The sequence below is a fragment of the Perna viridis genome, chromosome 8 (assembly GCF_037379345.1).
Source record: "Perna viridis isolate PV_CMFRI_1.1 ecotype Kerala chromosome 8, ASM3737934v1, whole genome shotgun sequence".
Classification (NCBI taxonomy): Eukaryota; Metazoa; Mollusca; class Bivalvia; order Mytilida; family Mytilidae; genus Perna; species Perna viridis.
The window spans coordinates 43118341-43138700 of NC_142452.1; the positions used below are offsets into that span (position 1 = coordinate 43118341).

The 20360-nt window shown below is 34.1% G+C and overlaps 2 protein-coding genes across 4 annotated transcripts; both read right to left on the reverse strand.

Annotated features, from left to right (window-relative positions):
- Window positions 1–1310: 1310 nt before the first annotated feature.
- LOC148610623 (uncharacterized) lies at window positions 1311–6283 on the reverse strand. Of its 3 annotated transcripts, none has more exons than XM_088595838.1 (2): window positions 6215–6283; window positions 1311–2988 (listed from the first exon to the last, which is right to left on the reverse strand). In XM_088595838.1, exon 2 carries the CDS (start codon window positions 2969–2971, stop codon window positions 2054–2056), a length of 918 nt encoding a protein of 305 aa, XP_088451964.1. In that variant the 5' UTR covers window positions 2972–2988; window positions 6215–6283; the 3' UTR covers window positions 1311–2053. The 3 variants fall into 3 exon arrangements, with proteins under 3 accessions (XP_088451964.1, XP_088451963.1, XP_088451961.1); XM_088595837.1 differs by lacking the exon at window positions 6215–6283 and adding an exon at window positions 5695–5721; XM_088595835.1 differs by lacking the exon at window positions 6215–6283 and adding an exon at window positions 5568–5711.
- Window positions 6284–8702: 2419 nt separating this feature from the next.
- LOC148610624 (uncharacterized) lies at window positions 8703–19080 on the reverse strand. The gene is made up of 2 exons (XM_088595839.1): window positions 18852–19080; window positions 8703–11041 (listed from the first exon to the last, which is right to left on the reverse strand). Exon 2 carries the CDS (start codon window positions 11023–11025, stop codon window positions 9688–9690), a length of 1338 nt encoding a protein of 445 aa, XP_088451965.1. The 5' UTR covers window positions 11026–11041; window positions 18852–19080; the 3' UTR covers window positions 8703–9687.
- Between the last annotated feature and the right edge of the window lie 1280 nt (window positions 19081–20360).

Here is a 20360-nt window from a genome sequence, read left to right on the forward strand (position 1 = left end):
AATATAACTCGAGGATAAAGACCAGACAGTCCGAACAGATACACACAACAAAGAACATGACCTAAGTAAAATAACACAAAGAAACAAAAACGAATGAGCAAGTTGGTCTCCATGCAATGAAAATTGGAAGAATGAACAATGTACAGCGGTATAGTGAGCGAGCACGGTACAAAAAGTCGTATAGTTTTGTCATGAGTATTCTTTTACCATCGATCTGTCATGATTTTTCTTTCACCATCGATCTCTAAGTTTAGGTCAAGATATGAAGCTGACTTCATTGTGTCTGTAGTGTCCATTATCGCAAGTTCTATGGGTAGATGCAAAATACAAACTCCCGAAAGAAGGATAATATGTCATCCATATAGCAGAAACGGGCTACAGGATCTGATCAGCTTTATTATCCGCCTTATACGAGTGAAAAGGTCAGTGATTAGCGGAGTACACTTTGTTCCCATTGTAATTCCGACCGTTTGTTGGAAGATGATTTGGAATCGTATTTTAAAAAGTAAGACACTCAACCAAGTACTACGTATCAGTGTCTAGGTTTACCGTTTTTTCTGAAGTAACAAGGTAACAATCGTCATCTTGGTAGAGACCAAAAGAGGATAGCACGGATCCACTATCTCTTCTTTGGAGAGTGTGATAATTGCACTGCTATTTTTTCTACGTCACATTCCGATAATATAAACATTGGATGTAATGTGTCTTGCAGCCAAAAATAATGTTGTTTTGGGCTTTGTCTGCAGGTACAACAACATGTTTGTCATGTGTAGTACTAAGTAGACAATGTTTTGGCTACATCGGTAGTTTTGAAAACTAGTATGCAGCATTGACACTCACTAACTTACTTAAACCTTGGTGGAAAATCTCCCGCTTCAATTTCCATTTCAATTAAACCACCCAAGTTAAATAAAGCGCTTCGCCGCGAACTGTATGATACGACCGAAACCAGTTGAGCTCTATTCACATCGGACATAGGGACTTACCGATCATTATGGACACAACACACTTTGATACAATATTGAACAATATTTTAGAACAAAGTTCTGCATCAGGGTGCCTTTATGAATCATTTTGTACCTCGTTATCTCAAGAACAATAAATGATAGCATACGTCTTAACAAAAGCTCATGCAAAGCAGGTATTTTCATAAGGAATACAATAAAAAAAAATTGCACCAAATTTTTTTTTAAAAGTTGATTTTTGGGGGACGTGGATAATACCTCAAAAAAGAGTAATAGATATCTGTATCCGATTGAGAAACGCAGGCAGGAATTTTCACGAGGGCATATTTTCAAAATCGCACCAAAAACAAATAACTAAGTCGATTTATTACGTTGCCTCTTAAGACCCTTTACAACTCGAAAAACATAAGACATATATGAAATCTGAACGAAAATGTAAACAAGGATTTTCATGAGGAATCTAGTAAAAAATATTCAAAATAAGACCAAAACAAAAAGGTTTTAATAGTATTTTTTACCGACAGACTGACAATGCTAAATGCTATTTTAAGTCTGTTAAATATTCTTATAACAGAAACAAATTTTTAAAAAAGTATTTGAGAAAATTAATTAACATCAAATTTAAATAAACACCTACATTTTTGCAAAACGATAGGGGCCAGTGATTCCACATCGAACAACAATCTTCGTCAAGCAGTCAGTAACAGTGTATCGAAATTAATTCATGACACTTGGTCCACTATAAATAAAGTTATCGCACGGAAACGAAATATTTATAAACGTCGACAACGCCGACACCATTATATCATAGTACGACTACAATTTTTTGCGGTCGTATAAAAATTCTGCTATTTGAACAGTCAAGAGAGGGATTGTATATACAAAGACATGTAATTTCAGAAAGGTAAGTTTAACTGAGCAAGTTTGAATGATAGTACTACAGCAATGCATTAAGTTTGGTTCTGGAAAACAAAGTAACTACCGAACACAAGACACAGGTTTTTAGAACAAATTAAAAGGGGCTATTAAATCCTCGACCTTGTCTCAAGAGTTTCAGGTATATGCCTGTCTGAAATGCACAGGAAAGCCTAAGAGTTCGTAAGCATATCCAAGTGGGGATAGCTCTGAACCAGCATTTGTTGTGCCTGTCGGTATTTCCATGATCCAACCTGTATTTCACACGGACTTCTTAATATTTTGATTTCTCCTAATAAAGTAGATCCTGAAATAATGTCTTGAAAATGAGAATTAATGTGCAAAATAGCAAGTGTTTCGTCTGCCCCTTCTTGCTTACAAAGATCTTCAGCCTCGTTTTGGATGTTCGTCAGTTCAGAATTTATTTGTTTCATTGCCATGTAAATTTGCAGGTTGTTAAAGTTATCTTTCATTTTCGTAAACGACGTTTGCAAAGATTGTACATGCTCCTGACTTTCTTTGACCTCTTTTACTAATTTGTTCATATCGCAGACCGTTACTTCACCAAAATGTTCCGCCATGCCGATGAGATCATCAACCAGGAAGTTAACTCCATTTACCAAATCCTTTCTAATGGTTTTCAACTCGACAATAGTCAGTTTGGTTTGCTCTTCAATTGTTTTAATGTTATTCTTTCGATTGTCTATCAAGTTTTCATAAGTTTTCGTTAACTCCCCGAGTGCTCGCTCCACTTCGTAAAATTCTGTCGATCTCGGAACATTTCCAAGAGATTCTCTGATCTGATGTAGCTCCTCACAATTCTCGTGAATTTCACGTATACACTTCATGCAGCAAACGTCTCCGTGATAAGAACAAAAGTGAGTCAGTTCTTCAGAATGTTGGCTACAAATTGTTTTTATGCAGAGGAAACGATGTTTTGCTGTTGCATCCTTTTTTGAATAAGATTCGTCGTGAATTTTTATACAAATTCTACAAAACGGCAGATTGCACGTGATACACCATTCTGTAAGTGTCTGAATCTCTGTTTTTTCTTTACATTGACATAAAATTTCTCGAGACTGTGCCTCCATGGTTTTAAATCAATGATCTACAAAATATGATTTTAAAATGAAAGTAAGATATTGAGCATAAATCCTACACAGTAGCAGATCCAGAAATTCAGAAATGGGTGGGGCGCTTTGTACAGTGATTTCTATTTCTTTCTTTATACAAAACCAACCTAACTTAGATCATAAAAGGGGAAGGGTCGATGTCCCCTTACTTGGATCCGTCTCAGTCGGAACTACTCAGCCTTTCTCGTTACACAAACTGAGTTATAAGTTGGTAGTACTGTAGTGGAAACGACCGACTTTTGATTTTTTTGCTGTTATATGGTGGATCTGAAAATATATACCAGTTATTAAGGGGTCCACCCAGAGACTTATTCAAGAAAGTGGGTGTTCCAGGTTATCATCCGCTCATTTATGCGCGATTTATACGCAAACTTAACATATCAATTTTCCAATGAAAGGGGTGAATCCACACCGACTCCCCTCCCTCTTCTCGAATCCACCACTGCTGTTTGGGAGCATTATAGTAAACATTTAAGATTCAGTCTATTTAAGAATCTGGGGAAAATCCTATTTTTATCATCAGAAGTAGACTTATAGCACGAACAAATCCAAATATTCATAAAGAAGGGGGTTCAATCCATAAATTAAAAAAAAAATCAAGCTATCAATTGTGCACTTTAGTCCATTTTAAGACAAAATTAGCCAAACTTTACAAAATTTCAAAGAAAAGGGAACACTGGATTCCCAATCTATTTAAAATCAGAATCATTCAGTCACCCAGAGGGGACGGAAGGGACATTTGCCCCCTAAGTTAGGGAATTTTTTTAGCATAAAATCTTTATTTTTCACAAAATCTACCCCATTCTTTTAAACTATATTTGCGCCCCTCAACCTGAAATCCTGAATCCGCTCCTAGACTTAATTTGAATTATATTGGCGGACTTCCATCACTGTACACAGCCAGGCGAGAATTCGCAAATATTTTTTTTTGACATGCATTACAAATGAACGATTCGGGAACAAATATACATACCTCCGTCAAAAGTCATAAAAGTTTTTAAAAACAGAATAAAGTTTCTTATATATTCAGTTAGACAAAAGCATAATGATAATAAATTATAGATACAAATACAAAAACTGAATTTTCAAATACTGTGTGATCCTTAAAAAGACCTGTACTTAGCAAGGTTAAATGTTAGTGTTGTTAATCCAGTAACGAATCTTCTGGATCATTTGTAAATTTACATAATGTCGTGTAGTTTTAATTTGATTAATGATAGTTTCATAGGGAGTAGCAGTTAACAGCAGTTGACTTACTGACCTGCCATTCACCTTGCACTGTAGTAAGTAAATAAGTCATAGACTGCATTTTGTAGTGAAAGCCAATTCCGCGAAGCTGACACGAAACATAAAAACATGAAATAAATAATTAACTTCCAAGGTTACAAACTACGAAGTCAGCCTTGTCCATTTCTGACGTGTGACCTATTCAATGTATCTATAAATGTTTGCAAAGAAAGGGTTCCACGCGCATGAGCTCAGTAACATATTTGCCCAAAGTAATTTAGCAATTAAACAATTGACAAAAAGAGGGTTGCAACCGTGGACTCCTCACTCTAACCCCTTTTTTGATCCGCCACTGTCAACTTTATCCAATTCGTTTTATATCAATTTTATTACACAGTGGCGGATAAAAAAATCCGAAATGGGGTGAGGGGGACACTCGTTATGTATTGGGTTAATTATGGGTCAGGAAATAGTAAATGGTAATTAGCTAGATCAGGATTAAAATTAATGTTAACAGTTGTATGCACAGACTTTCTCAGGACCATCTGTTGATTGATCCCAGTATCTCAGGATAAAGATCTATAGTTTTATTTTGATAACATTTTATGACACTATCCCCTGTTGAACATTAATTACACTGATTTAATTAATTGCTTTTGACAAGTAAATATTTTGGTTCGATTGAACTTAAGAAAGTTAGCCATTGGTCAGAGTTAGAATTTTTGATGTTTTATTTATAATTTGTGGGAGGAGTTTTTGGTGTGTTATATTCTCCGCACGTATTGTATCTTGAGTTAGCTTACCATCATGCTCCGCTCTTGTAACATCGAGCGTTACTTATGTTATTTGTAAAATATTGTGCCATCTTTATAACATCATAATAAACGATATATTTAGAACAATGGATTAAGAACTTGAAATAGTGGAATGCCCAGCTCCTATTTATCATTTGGTTGACTTTTCCGGACTTATACTTTTATAGTTGAACAACGTGTCCCCAGTTGTTTTACAAACTCCAGTATTTTCGATATTAAAATCAGCCGAACTTTTCGTGCATAAAAGGGGGTACGGGCCTTGCTCCCTTTGGACCCGTCGATGACTATAAAATGCATCACAAGTACCAAATTGTGTTAGGAGAGGGAAAATATTGCGAAATTTCTTATTGTGATTAGTAAAACAGTCTCTTCTTTAAGGCAGTTTAATTTACATCTTCCTTGTTATGATCAAAACCAGATGTGGATGTCAACCGAATGTTGAAATGTATAAACTTATATTTCTCTAGATTTCTCTGCATTAGTACAATATTACAAATTGGTCCCGTTCTTACCTTTTCCGAACAAGTTTTCCAGAAATACACTTAATATCGATCGTTAGTTGCTAGCTACAGATATGAATAACACTTAACAAAAACATTTAAATCGCTATTGAAATAGTAGTACTGTCTATCGAAATACCTGTGTTACCTCCCTTTTTATAAACCATCTGTGAATATTTATAGATTTGATTGACCTATAATATTTATTTTGTTGTTCTGATAAGATAAGAACACATATCTTATTTATTTATTCATGTCTGCAAACTGTTGGGTGCGGCCAAGTAGGGATGCCGATAAGTGCCATTCATAACAAAGATTATATATTTATCTTTAAACAATATAACTGACACATTTTCTCGTTGAAAAAAATAGAAAAATATTTGGTGAATTGTGTGCGGTTTCGAATTTCAATAAACAATTTAATTGCTTGACTGACTATTTACAATCATATTAATATATGAAAGTGGTTGGAAATAATCCTGACACAAATGCCCCCTATATATAGGTGTAAAACCACTATTAAAATCCCCATTACTTTCTATAGTAAAACCAGTCACTTTAAAGGTCCATATCATTTTTATTATTTGTTAAAATGAAATGACAGTGGTATCATGGTAAAGAGCAACATTTCCAGAAACTGTGCCAAAAAATCAACATGCCTTTAATGGCTTCCAAGAGAGAACGACAAAGTGAAAGTAGAATGGGGCTGAAAACAAAATTATGCCAAATCATGGTGCCCCTAGTAACATCAATTTTGTCTTTTTGTTTTATACATCAAATACTTAAGTGTGATCAAGATATATTCAATTGAATTTCTAATATTAAAAACATTTTTTTAATATCAGAAATTGATTTTCTAATATTAGAAAATTGGTTTGTTGTATTCAATTACGATTTTTTAATATTAGAAAATGTGACTGATTTTGCAAATTGCAAAGTGATTTTCTAATATTACAAATTCAATTTGTAATATTACAAAATGTGTGATAATTTATAATATCACTGAATCAGGAATTTGTAATATTAGAAAATGAATTTTTAATAATTACAAAACGAATTTCTAATATTAAAAAATGATTTTGTAATATTAAAAATTCATTTTCTAATATTACAAAATATTGATTTTTGCCCACTTTGGCTTGCCATATTTGTCCAGTTAAACGGCGAGGTTGTTAGCTGCCATTGTAAAGCACCACGGATGGCCCGTGATGTCAAAGCGAACTCAACAACGACCGCGATTTTATGAGGATTAAATATTTCCTGCAAAATAAAAACTGGTATTTACATGTACAAGGTCAGAGGTTAAGGTCAACTCGCTTTAAGATTCTCTTTCCAAGTATTCTTTATATTTGTGTGATTTTTATCCTGTAGGTGTTCTAATGTGTTTGTTCATATTGAATTAATATTAATAAACAGTGATATAATTTGTTTGGCTTAAATTAACTCCGAAAAAAAACTGTTCAAAGTTTCCCAAAAGATGAGAAGGTTTTGATAAAAAACAATATCAACGGTTAAAGAATATTCATATATTCCTATTTTTCTCAGATAAATTTTCACCTGTTTACTAGTGTGTTTTAATGCAGGGCCGAATCGAGACACTTTGAATAGGGGGAGGGGTGTCAGCCGAGGTTCCTCAGAAAAAGGGTAGTGCTAGGATATCAATTGCCATTTTTTGTCAATTTTACACATGAAAATGACATATTTTCCAATAAATAAGGAAGTACCAACCTCCTGCACCTCTGGATTCGCAATTGTAATGTGTTTTTGAAGACTTAATTAAAGAGTAAAAGGGAACTTATAAGATTCGAGCGGAAATAAAATATATATATATATATATATATATAGAAAGGTCTGAAAAATTCCCAACGATGTTAGAACTGTCAAATTTGCGATGCAAATTTTTGGTCGTTCCCTCCGCGGGACTCGAACTCGTACCACTGTGACATCTATGGCAACACCGCCTGCACTAAGTCCAGCGCCCTAGACCACTCGGCCAGCTAGGCTATATAAAAAATATAGCTTTCGCTGGCCGGGTCATTCCTCCTCGTAGGATCGCAAATTTGACAGTTCTAACATCGTTGGGAATTTTTCAGACCTTTCTATACGTTTACATATCTTCCCTGTATCAATTTGGTCCGATGGAGCAGTGTAGCGAATAGAGTCGTCACATTCTGAGACGTTATATATATATTATAAGGCTAAAGTCTAGACAAGGAAAATAGACACACACAACAAAGAGCATGCATGAAATAACCAAATAACTCATACAAAAGTAAATGAGCAACCCGGACTTCACTAAAAACTGGGAGCATGGACCAGATGCACCGGTAGGGCAATCGAAGAAAAAAGCATCGGCAGATTCAAAGGTACACCAGGTGGCCATGACCTTCCCTTATAAATTGTATTTTATATCTTATACACTTAGGAAATACTCAGTAAGCAATAGAGTACAAGAAACAATTTTATAGCACATCTGATATTGAGCGTTGCATTGTTAACACAAGTGAATAACATATGTTGCTTGTCATTTTCATATATTACTCCAGGAAAAAATATATTTTAGGCCCTGGGTTCAGTTCCCCCTTTTTTGTAAACTTATACGGTGACAACTCGACCAAGCGAATTGAATAAAAAGCATACGTGTGTTTGAATTTAACGGTCATGATGATTAAACTTTTGTTTCAGATAAAAATATGTCTATTTAGTTTGTACTCATGCATCCAAGCAAAAAAACCCAACTCACTAGCAATCCATAACCAATCCAACCCCCATTAAAAAATCAAATGGTTGCTGCCTCAATAAATTGCACTCCTTGACTACGTCACAACATTTTTCTCTTGGTACACAATCATTATGGCTGATTTACTCTCTTTATTCGATTCGAATGTGTTGAAAAGACAATCCATGTTTATGCGATTCGAATGTGTTGAAAAGACAATCTATGTTTTAAAAAAATCAGCTATATTATTAGTATATGAAATACGAACTTTTTTTTTGGAGGGGGTGTATTATTTGAAGAATCAAATTTCTTGCAAAAATATTAAATCACTCTAGATCTGCTAGACGATGATTAATTTTAATGTAGCATTTCATCACATTAAAATTACTTCAAAAAAAAATCTTTGGACACAATTAAAAAAACAAAACTGCAATTTGCAAAATATTAATTCGAAATACCATTTCGACGAGATTCATATATATACACAAAATGTGCCATAAAGTTGCCTGTAGGAACGCAAATGAATTTCATTATTTTGCAAATATTATATGTTAGGAAACAACATAGGTGACCCAATGTCTCTTCAAATAATTAAAAAAGTAAGTATACTTTAAGACAACTTTAAGACTGTTTATTCCATATTTCATGTAAAATCATTCCAGTAAATTGTTTTCATGTGTTCATTATGATTGTGTTCAAGTGTAAACATTAAATTGCCAATAAGTGTTCTCGTGTGTTTCTTCAACTGGTGTTCCTGCGTATACACTAATTTGCCAATAAGTGTTCTCGTGTGCTTCTTCAACTGGAGTTCCAGTGTAAAAAACATGATACATCTTTTCGTCACGTTCATGTGTTCATAAGCTTTCGTGAACCACCTTGAAGTAAATGTTTTGTTTTATTCTCACTTTTCGGACTAACGACTTTTGGAACATTGACAACGAAACTTGAATTCACTGGAAATATGTTTTCACGTTTCACATTTTTACAGTTTTCACCAGTATATATCCTCATGTAATTCTTCAAATATGAAGGTTAAGAACATTATGCATTATTGCATACTATGTATTTCACCTGTATGTGTCCTTGAAGACTTCAAACCAACAGTATGGTTTATGACGTGTTCCTTGTGCACCTAACTCCAAGTACATGTATGAATACGTTTTCATACACTTCGTTTTTTAAAGGTTTTTCACTTCAGTGTATTCTAGGATGTGTGGTTCTTTAAACTTTTAAGAGATGGATAAAAAAATGCTTTTTTTCACATACTTTTTATTTCTTAAGTTTTTCACCTGTATATGTTCTAATGTGTAGTTTTACTCCATTTGAAATAAAAGCTTTCCCACATCTATAGGATTTCCACCAGTATGTCTCCTCATGTGTTCCAGAAGAAAAAAAATGATGGTAAATTCGCCATCACATATCCATTTTGCTGGGCTTATCACGTGTATGTGTCTTCGTGTGTCTTATCAGATTTTGCTTGGCAATAAATGCTTTATAACACAGTTGACATTTGTAAGGTTTTTCACCTGTATGTGTCCTCATGTGTTGCATAAGACTAAAACTGGTAAAAAATGTTTTATCACATACCTGACATTTGTAAAGTTTTTCACCTGTATGTGTCCTCATGTGTGTTTTTAAATACGACTTCACAGTAAATGCTTTATCACATACTAGACATTGGTAAGGTTTTTCACCTGTATGTGCCCTCACGTGTTTCTTAAGATTAAAACTATTAGTATATATTTTATCACATACTTGACACTGGTAAGGTGTTTCACCAGTGTGTGTCCTCGTGTGTTTTCTAAGACTAGAACTCTCAATAAATGCTTGATCGCATTCTTGACATTTGTAAGGTTTTTCACCAGTATGTATCCTCATGTGAGTTTTTAAACTCGAACTCACAGTAAATGCTTTATCACATACTTGACATCTGTAAGGTTTTTCACCAGAATGTATCCTCATGTGTGTTTTTAAACTAGAATTCACAGTAAAGGCTTTATCACACACTTGACATCTGTAAGGTTTCTCACCAGAATGTATCCTCATGTGAGTTTTTAACCTCGAATTCACAGTAAATGCTTTGTTACACGCTTTACATTCGTAAGATTTTTTATCCTTATGTATCCTCATGTGTAGCTGAAGTTGATGTCTTTTCTTAAAAGCTTCATTGCATAATCTACATTTATAATTTGTTTTTTCTTCAACACAAGTTCCCATGTGTAGCTTTCGTTGATTTTTTACAGTAAAGGCTGTATCACATAACTTATAATTGTAAGGTTTTCCTTCAACACATATTCTTTGCTGTGCCTGGATTGTCTCCCTTCTACTAAAACCAATATCAAACAATGTACAATCAGAAGGTTTTTCGCTGTTGTGTAATCTCATGTGTCTACTGAGGGCACAGTTTCCTTTAAAGGATCTAGAACAAACTTCACACTTAAAATAATAATTGGAAGGATTTCTATGTATTTTCATATGCATCTTTAGTCCTACTTCAAATGTGAAAGCTTTTTCACATGATTCACATTTGTAAGGTTTTTCACCAGAATGTAGTCTCATGTGTTTCTTAAGTATCTCTTTTTCAGTAACTGCCACATCACATGATTCACATTTGTAAAATTTCAAGTTTGTCAGAATTTGTCTTGAGCTATCATTCCCATTCACTGTCTTGTCAACATTAAGAGAGAAGTAGATCATTTTACTTTGTTTCTCCATTGGCAATTGACTTGTGTCTCGGGAGTTACATGCCATCACAAGTGATCCGCCACTGAAAAAGCCCACAAAAAAGATTTTTTTAGTAAATACAAACATAACTTTTCGTCATTATGTGCCTCATTGACATAACATGTATAAGTTTTGCTGAAAACGCCGAAGTTCATCAGCCGCGATTTCTACAATTTTTGCCTGAAAATAAATTCCTGACAGTATGCAAAACTCAATGTTGTTATAATATCACACCCAACAAATTTTCATAACAATGAAACAAGCTGCTTGGAAAATAGTTTGGAAACATGGACAGACGGACGGACAGACAGACAGACAGACGGACGGATGGACAGAGTTAAACATATATATCCCCCATTCTTCATTTCGAGGGTATCATTTTGAATTAGACCCACTAAAACTTAAATGGATAAAGCTAGGACTGCTCGTAAGGGTACAACATTTTTAATGAGAATTAAAGAATGTTGAACATCATGATGTTCGCTTGTGTAGACAATGCCTACTATATAGTAAGTACTGCATATAGACCGACTGGCCATGCAGCTGTAACAGGTATTGTGATACAAAATTTAGCTTTTCCGTACTTCACAAAAATATTGTTTTTAACTAAATCAGAAAAACAAGGTCCGGCGAGCACTTTTATTACTTGTTTTATCCCATTAGTCATTCTTTTGAAATAAATCCAGATGAGAATAAATTTTAATAACTATCCTCAGGGGTTGGTCCAGAGAATTTGAAAAGAGCGAGTTCCATGTTATTATTTGCTCATTTCTGCGTGAAACTGACAAAATTTTCCCTCAAAAACCCTTACCGATTCGCATTTTCGGTGTGACTTCGTACTCTAATTTGATTGGTAAATTAGAGAAAATAAAACTGACAAGAAGCCGTCCGGAACTATCAAGATGGAAAAATGCTTATTTTTCAATCGCAAATATCTTCGAATGTACATATTCAAGGAATCAAAACAGTTCTAAGGAATACATAAATTCATTTTCAAGTTTTATTATGCTTTGAATTATAACAGAAGATAGCTCTTCAATCAGGGGCGCATCCTGACACTTGGAAAAGGAGGGGTGCCAGGATTCCTCAGAAAAACGGGGGTGCTAGTATATTATTTGCATTTTTTGTTAATTTTATACATGAAAATGACAAATTTTTCAATAAAAGCGGGGTGCAAATCTCCTGCACTCCTTTGGATCTGCCACTGCTCTTCCGGGGCATCTACCCAAATGTATATGAAGCGTCCACTCACTTCACCTCTTAGATCTCGAATTTCCCGGATTTTCGTAATGGAGAATAAGTACTAACAAGAGGCTCCGTGGAGCCTGAATCGCTCACCTGGTTAAATTTTTGCCTGTGAAAGGCAATAGGAGAGTTCTTCGTGATGTCATCATTAACCCGTGATTTGGTTTTGGTTGGCAAAAACTCCATTGAGTGGCATGGGGCATCAACTTTAAATCATCATAACTTTTTTAGTTTTTAAAGATAATTGAAAAATTCTTTTGGTTCCCAAAATTGTAAAGAAAATTCTTCTTATCCATGGAATTTTGGAATAAATATTCAGTAATTAGACTATATGTACATATGATTTTAATTAAAATTTTATACAAAAATGGAGGTTGGCATATAAATACCACTACAAATCTATTTTGCAAGTAAAAGATTTATAAATTCATATACATAATATGAATCATTTTATGTAAATGAAACATTTTACAGAACCAAAACTGGATATTAAATAACAAAGTTATAAAGTTTAGAAAATTGGGATTCTAATCATGAAATTGTCAATTGTTTATTTAGTTGTTTATTTGCCAACCAATTTGGCACTTAATGATATGCAAATTAGTCAATATGACATCACTAATGAGATTGGCGAACTCTCCTATAACTCTAACAAGGAGTTCTCATACTATTTTGACTCCATTTGATTCTTTGGACACATTTGTAAGCCTTATAATAAGGATCATTTCAGCAATTGAAAGCTATTGGCTAAACCTAACAGATTTGGAGATGTATGCAAAAATCTGCTGTCGCATCCCATTGTTCTATTTTTTAGAAATGGCAGCCATGTTTTTTCAGCGATCAAAAATCAGTCATTTTGTTTAGGATACCATACAAAACAAAAATGCCATCTTCCATCGAATTTTGCAGAATAGTTTCTTAGGAGCAGATTTTTTAAAGTAATAACATCAAAAACAGCAAAAAAGTCCAAAAAGGGCAATAACTCCAACATGGGTCAACAAATTTTCACCAAAATTTGACCACAGATTGATCTCTTCATGCTGAATAATTTTATCCCGTCAGATTTTGGTGTAACCTAACCGTTTTGGAGATATATGCAAAAATCTGCTGTCTGACCCCTATGTTCTATTTTCAGTAACAGTGGCCATGCTTTATAACAGATCAAAAATCCAAATGGTCATTTTGCTAAGGACACCCTTTAAAACAAAAATACCCAACTTTCATTAAATTCTGTAAAGTACTTTCTGAGAAGATTAAAAAAAAAATAATAACAAAAACAGCAAAAAACGTCAAAAAAGGACAATAACTCCAACATGGGTCAATAGATTTTCCCCAAAATTTGACCACAGATAGATCTCATCATGCTGAACACTTAAGTAGTACTCCAGCTTAGGATCATGCAAAATGTGATTCATGGGTAAAAAGCCTACATATTTTTATTTTTGATATTTTGTTTTAAATGTCATAGTAAATAGAAATTAACATGTGGTTTTTCATATAACCCATGCTTTTAGGAGATAAAATTTATATAAAATGCACTGTAGATTCCAAAATTAAGGGAGATAACTCTGTAAATTGCACTCAAATACAGTAGAATCCACTGGATTTTCAGTGTGGATTATCTCCTAAGAGCAGGCATATTTGAATGAATAAATACACATTTCATAATATAGACCCATAAAACAACTTAGTTACAAAAATAAAAATATGTAGCCTTCTTTTAGGTGTATCACATTTTTCAGATTTTACATGATTCTTACAAAGACAGCTACTTAAGCAATGTCAGAATTTGGCTAAACCTAACGGTTCTGGAGATATATGCGAAAAACTACTGTCTGACCCCTATGTTTATTTTTAGTAACGGCAGCCATGTTTTTTGATGGATCAAAAATCCCCACATCAGTTCTATGCAGGATACCCCATTCAAAGTAAGTTTGGTTCCAATTGGTCCAGTAGTTTTAGATTTGTTTGTTTGTTGGGGTTTAACGTCCGAGCAGCAATATTTCAGCTATATTCAGACGATGTAGTTTTAGAGGAGAAGAGTTTGAAATATTGTTAATGACGATGACAGACTACGACAGACACCAAGTGATGGCAATAGCTCACATGGCCTTCGGCCAGGTGAGCTTAAAAGTACACTCTAATTTAAATTAGACCTATCAATTGTTCCATTCTACATGTAGTAACTGAATGGAACACTTTAATTAGATTGTATAAAGTAGTGCTATAAATTCCCTGGCTGCAGTAAATGCAATTCGTCTGTCATTTGACTATGCCCACCCATGATTGTCAATATGTGATGTAGACTTTGTGTTGCGCATATATAAACATCCAAATAAAAAACATCACGCAACTACGAAGTCTTATGTTATATGAGGTTCTTGCGTAGGGATATAGGGAAGTGGTAAAGTACGAAACACGAAACGAAATGAAACAAAATGCAACAAATATAGCAAAAACAAATGAAACGAAATTTACTAGACTGCAAAACGAAACTTATTAAAAAGAGAAATGGTAACAAATGTACTGTACACTTGAAACAAAGAAACAACGAAATTACGAGATGGGGATACAGCAAATGATAGGGAAAAATTGGTAAACTGCAATGAAGTTTTTCTTTATCGTCGAAAAATAAATAAAAAATGTGGAGAACAACCAATCTGTGTAAATATAACATTTTTCTACCTTGCGTACCTCATAATATGCCGCTGTGGAGATTTCATATGCGAGTTATGGTCAACTTAAAGCATGCAAGGATATACATTGACTTATGAACATGTATGGGAGGCACCGAATTTATTGCCTAATAGGGCAACAGGGAAACATTCAATAGTACCCATGTCATATTAGTCGATTATTTTGTAGCTGTATTCAGTAATCCTAGGTTGTTATTTAATTCGTAACGACTAAGTTTAATATATAAAGAATAAAGTAGTATAAAATACTAAACATTAGTGTTTCGAAAGTAGAAAGAGTAATCAAGGGAACCAAGGTTATAGCGGTAATCAAAAGAACGTAATCCAGGGACAAAGACCAGACATGGAAAACAGACACACACAACAAAGAACACAAAGCAACTAAAATCATACATACAAAGTAACAAAAGTAAATGAGCAACTCGGACTCCACTAAAAACTGGGAGCATGGACCAGGTGCACCGGTAGGGTAAGCGTCCTCTGCTTTTCTAGAAACATCCTCCGAGTTGCTCATAAAAAGTCAAGTCCGGGGTAGACAAACGAGGAAAGGAAAACCATGACCCGTTGAATAAATCAGTTTTCATGGTGCTGATGGATACACCATAAAGATCCACGAGTTCATGATGACGACCATAAAATTTCTGTAGTGATGACTTCAATCTGGTAGCAACATAACCCTGTTCCAGAAGCCTATTTGTTAGAGTTCTAGCGCGATACAAAAAGTCTGCGTAGTTTCGGCAAGCTCTGGCATAACGTATGAGTTGTGATATGAACACTCCATACGCAGGAGCCGAAGGGATGTTGCCACAGATGAAAGGAAAGTTGAAAATTCTGAATGAAGTCATCACGTTTGTCATAAAGTTTGGTCAATAGTTTTCCTTTATCATCGATTTCTAAGTGTAGGTCAAGATATGAGGCTGACTTCACAGTGTCTGTAGTATCTATTGTCTCAAGTTCTTTTGGGTAGATGCGATGTACCAAATCCCCGAAATTAGGATTGTTTAAAGATAACACGTCATCTATATAGCGGAAACTGAGATTGAAGGATCTAGCCAAACAATATTCTTTCTTTCTGATCAGATCAGCTATAAAGTCAGCCTCGTAAGAGTGAAGGAATAGGTCAGCTAGTAAAGGAGCACAATTTGTTCCCATTGGAATGCCGACCGTTTGTTGAAAAACACGTCCACCACACTGGACAAATATGTTGTCGATTAAAAATTCCAGCATTTTGTAAACATCTTCCTCTGTATATTTGGAAGATGATTTGGAATTATTTCTTAGTATGAGGAATCTCTACCAAGAACTATATATTTGTATCTAGGTGTACCATCTTTTTTGGAAAAACATCGATGTATAATGTTTTTAAGTCGGGATTTTAACTGAGTATGGGGAATAGAGGTATACAGTGTTGAAAAATCATAGGTTTTAATGCTATTATATTCAGATAATAGTCTTGAACTGATTGTCTCCAAAAGATCTTTCGAATTTTTCAGGATCTACATTGAATTAATACCACTACGGGAATAACAAGTATTTTGGTAAGACTGTAGACCCTCTTTGATAGTTTTGAGTATAGAAGTTATAGAAGTTTGGAAAGAGGTTTGGTAGTACATTTTGCAGATCCAGCTATGAAACGTTGTTTGTATGGATTCTTGTGAAGTTTAGGAATCCAGTACATAGACGGTAAATCACAATCATCATCCTTGGTTGAGAGACCAAAAGAGGGTAGCACAGATTTATAGTTTTCCACAATCTCTTCTTTGGAAAGAGTGGTAGCAGTGTAGGTCTTATCACTGCTATTATTATGTACGTCTACGGAAACGCTTCAACATGTAAAAACACTGACTCCCCGTGTTTTGCAATAGGACAACTAAGACTATTTCTATTTTGCTCCAGACGAAGATGTAAACTTTCTTCTTATTAATTTTATTGGTACCAGTTGCTCTTTATTAGTTAGTATTTAGACTGATCGATGATAAGCTGTAAATTCCAAATATCTCTTCGATTATTTTTTTTGATTGATATTACATCAAAGACAACAAAGGCATTGTGACTTAACTTGTAAAAGCATAATTATGATACGTTTTAATCTAAATACCAGAAACTGGCAAAGTTATTGTTCTATTTCAGAGTTCCATTTCCAAATTCCTTGAGTTCATTCAAAATGTCAACTGAAATGATGGACTTACTGTCTCCCAATATTTTCAGTTGTTGTGTTTTTTTTTAATTCAGGAAACTTCTTACGTGCACATGAGTCTTAAGTGAAAGTAAGCATATTTATACTTAGTTTTCTTTTGACCGTGAATAACATAGTCTCTTTCACAAAAACGCTTATTTTTGTTTTGTTTTTTGTTTTGTTTTGTTTTGTTTTGTTTTTTTGTTTTTTGTTTTTTGGTTTGTTTTTTTTTTGGGGGGGGGTCCTGTTCATGTCAAATTGCTATATCTTTTAATATAACAGTGTTATCTTCTTTACACCGCAATCCTAATATTTAATATTCTATCCCCACTTTCGGCCCCAGTAGTGACACTAAGTTAAACAGTTAAAACGGTAGTTGGTAAAGGAAAGTTGGGGGAGTTTAAGTCACTGTCCATATGTCAAACATTTTGGTTGTTCAATGACCTGGGGTATCTGTAAAGTTTTATGGAAAAAGGTACATATTTTTATAAATGATCAACTATAAATCTATTCAAAGGGATTAGGCTATGATTTTATCAATCTAGACAATTGCACAGTCTCAATGAGAAGTATTCATGAATTGGGGTTGGAACACCTCTATACAGTGATATACTTGTATAAGGAGTTATCCCCCTCCTCAACTCAAAGAGAAGGATTTCAGTCAAGTATATATTGTTTTATGATTTTAAAAGCATTATAGTACAAACAGTTCCCTTTCAAAATCTGACTCAATGGTCCACCGAACGCTGTAACTGTTACATGAAAGTTATTTCAACTGTCGGTCATCAGTATATTGAATTGCGGCAAATTGCCAAAGAGAATGGACCTCATTATTAATTCAAACCATAGAAATATAGGTCTCTTTGACTGGTCTGCTTAATAATCTTTATATACGATGTATATTCTGTATCACCATTCCATCATGCGATATAGTAATTCTGTATTTTTTTTCTCATTTTAGTAAATTTTGTTTTGTTGTGTCTCCCTTCTCAGTATAGTAAATATTATTCCATTAAATTTCGTTTCACAGTATATATAGTAATTTTGTTTCGTTTTTTTTCAATTTCGTTTCGCTGTTTAGTACTGCCCAGGGAGAACGACCTATAGGAGAGTTCGCCAATCTCATCAGTGATGTCATATTCACTAACTTGCATATCATTAAGTGTCAAATTGGTTGGCAAATAAACAACTAAATAAACAATTAACAATTTCATGATTAGAATTCCAATTTTCAAAACTTTATTGCTTTGTTATTTTACATCCATTTTTGGTTTTGTAAAATGTTTCATTTACATAAAAGAATTCATATTCTATGTGTGAATGTATAACTGTTTTACTTGAAGAATAAATTTGAAACAATATTTATATGTAAACCTCTATTTTCATATAAAATTGTCTTTAAAATTTTAAGCTCATATAGTCTAGTTTCTGAATATTTACTTAAAAATTCCATGGATAAAAAGAGTTTTATTGGCAGTTTAGGGAACCAAAAGAATTTTTCGATCATCTTAAAAAACGAAAAAGTTATGATGATTTACAGTTGATGCCCCATGCCACTCAATGGATTTTTTGCCAACCAAGTCCAAAACCAAATCATAGCCATAGCCATAGGTAAATGATGACATCACGAAGAACTCTCCTATTACAAAAAACTTCCGATCAATGTGTCTCTGCAAAAGCATGTGGTCCATAATCTAGGATATAAAAATACTTTAAATTAAATAAGATGAAATTACCTGAACTACTCGACAGCAAGAACTCAACTGGATTGAAGCCGGGAATTTGGAGATGCTTGAAGCAGGGGAGTGAAATGGGTCTGTGAGAAAAATCCGATAGAACTTAACAATTAGCAACAAGATGTGACAAGAAACAACAAGAAGCGTCACTGTGTCAAGAAAAAAAACTGTACAGTGAAATAGCGTCAAGAAATTTTTTCAAATGGAAACATTGAAAATAAATGTATAAAACTAGGGGCGGATCCAGGATTTAAGATGGGGGGGGGGGGGCACAGTTAAAAGTTCAATTTTTGAAATATTCTTCTAGAGTGGGTGCAATGTTGACATCTTTAGTGGTAAAATTAGCGAGAAATTAAAGTTTCAACCTAAAACCGCCTAAATCTACCCCTGACAACCCATGCTTTACAAATTTTAGGAGGGCGAACGCCTGAATCCGCCCCTGAAAACATGAATGTAAAAAATCCAGAATCCTACAAAAAACTTCCCTGAGGTTCTCGAATTTGAATTGGCCCTGATTTGATCTCTGTATCAATTGAGATTTTTGGAAATTTACATTTGAATGTTTTTGACAGAGTATGTGCCCCTAAATTCATTTGGATTTGCAATTCAATGGAACTGTTATTAAATTTTACCGTAATGATATGAAAAATCTTATCATGATTCAGATGATACAACTGCAATGAATGAATTTTTCGATTCAACAAGACTTTATTGCTTCTGGAAAATAAAACCCTAAACCAGAGTATATTTGGCTCATATCTATTTTTTTTTGGGGGGGGGAGGTGACGGGGGTGATGTTGCTCACATATCAACTATGAGTTTAGATTGATATTGTACAGAACTGGGTGTGTCTAAACACTGTATGTAAACATAACTTGAAAACTCATAAAATTCATGTTGGTCACACCAGGTGCACCGGCAGGGTAAAAAAAATAATAACTTTATTATTCATCAAGCTATTTTTCTTAGTTCCGCCATTTATTACATGTATACCTATTATTAACAAATGATTTGGTTTCTGTTGATGTTTTTTTTTAGAATGTCCTGGTAAAAAATGGTACGCGCGTAACAACTTCTGAAACGACGAGGTACAACGATACCAGAAACTGTTTTAAGATAAATATAAATGTACATACACGTAATAAGAAAAATAATTGCGAAAGGCGGATAATTTTCAGTTGCGGATTAAAGGCAGGGTTTCCCCTTTAAAAAACCTATGGATCGAAACACGCCTACTCCTGCCCTTGTATGTTTCTGGATCCACCCTTCTGTTTTTGGTTTAAATGCTCATTAACAGCTGAAACAGCTTTAGACTCTAAATATTTTTTATCGTAAAATATCATGATTTTCCTAAACAAAAAGTGGAAAGAATACACGCAGGTACATAACTAAGTGTTGTAGTATCTAAAATTATACAATATTAAGGTCTCACTAACCACTTCCGGGTCAAATGCTTCGCAACGGTATGCAACTTTAAGATGTCATTTGTCCTGGGAATTCACAGTGAGA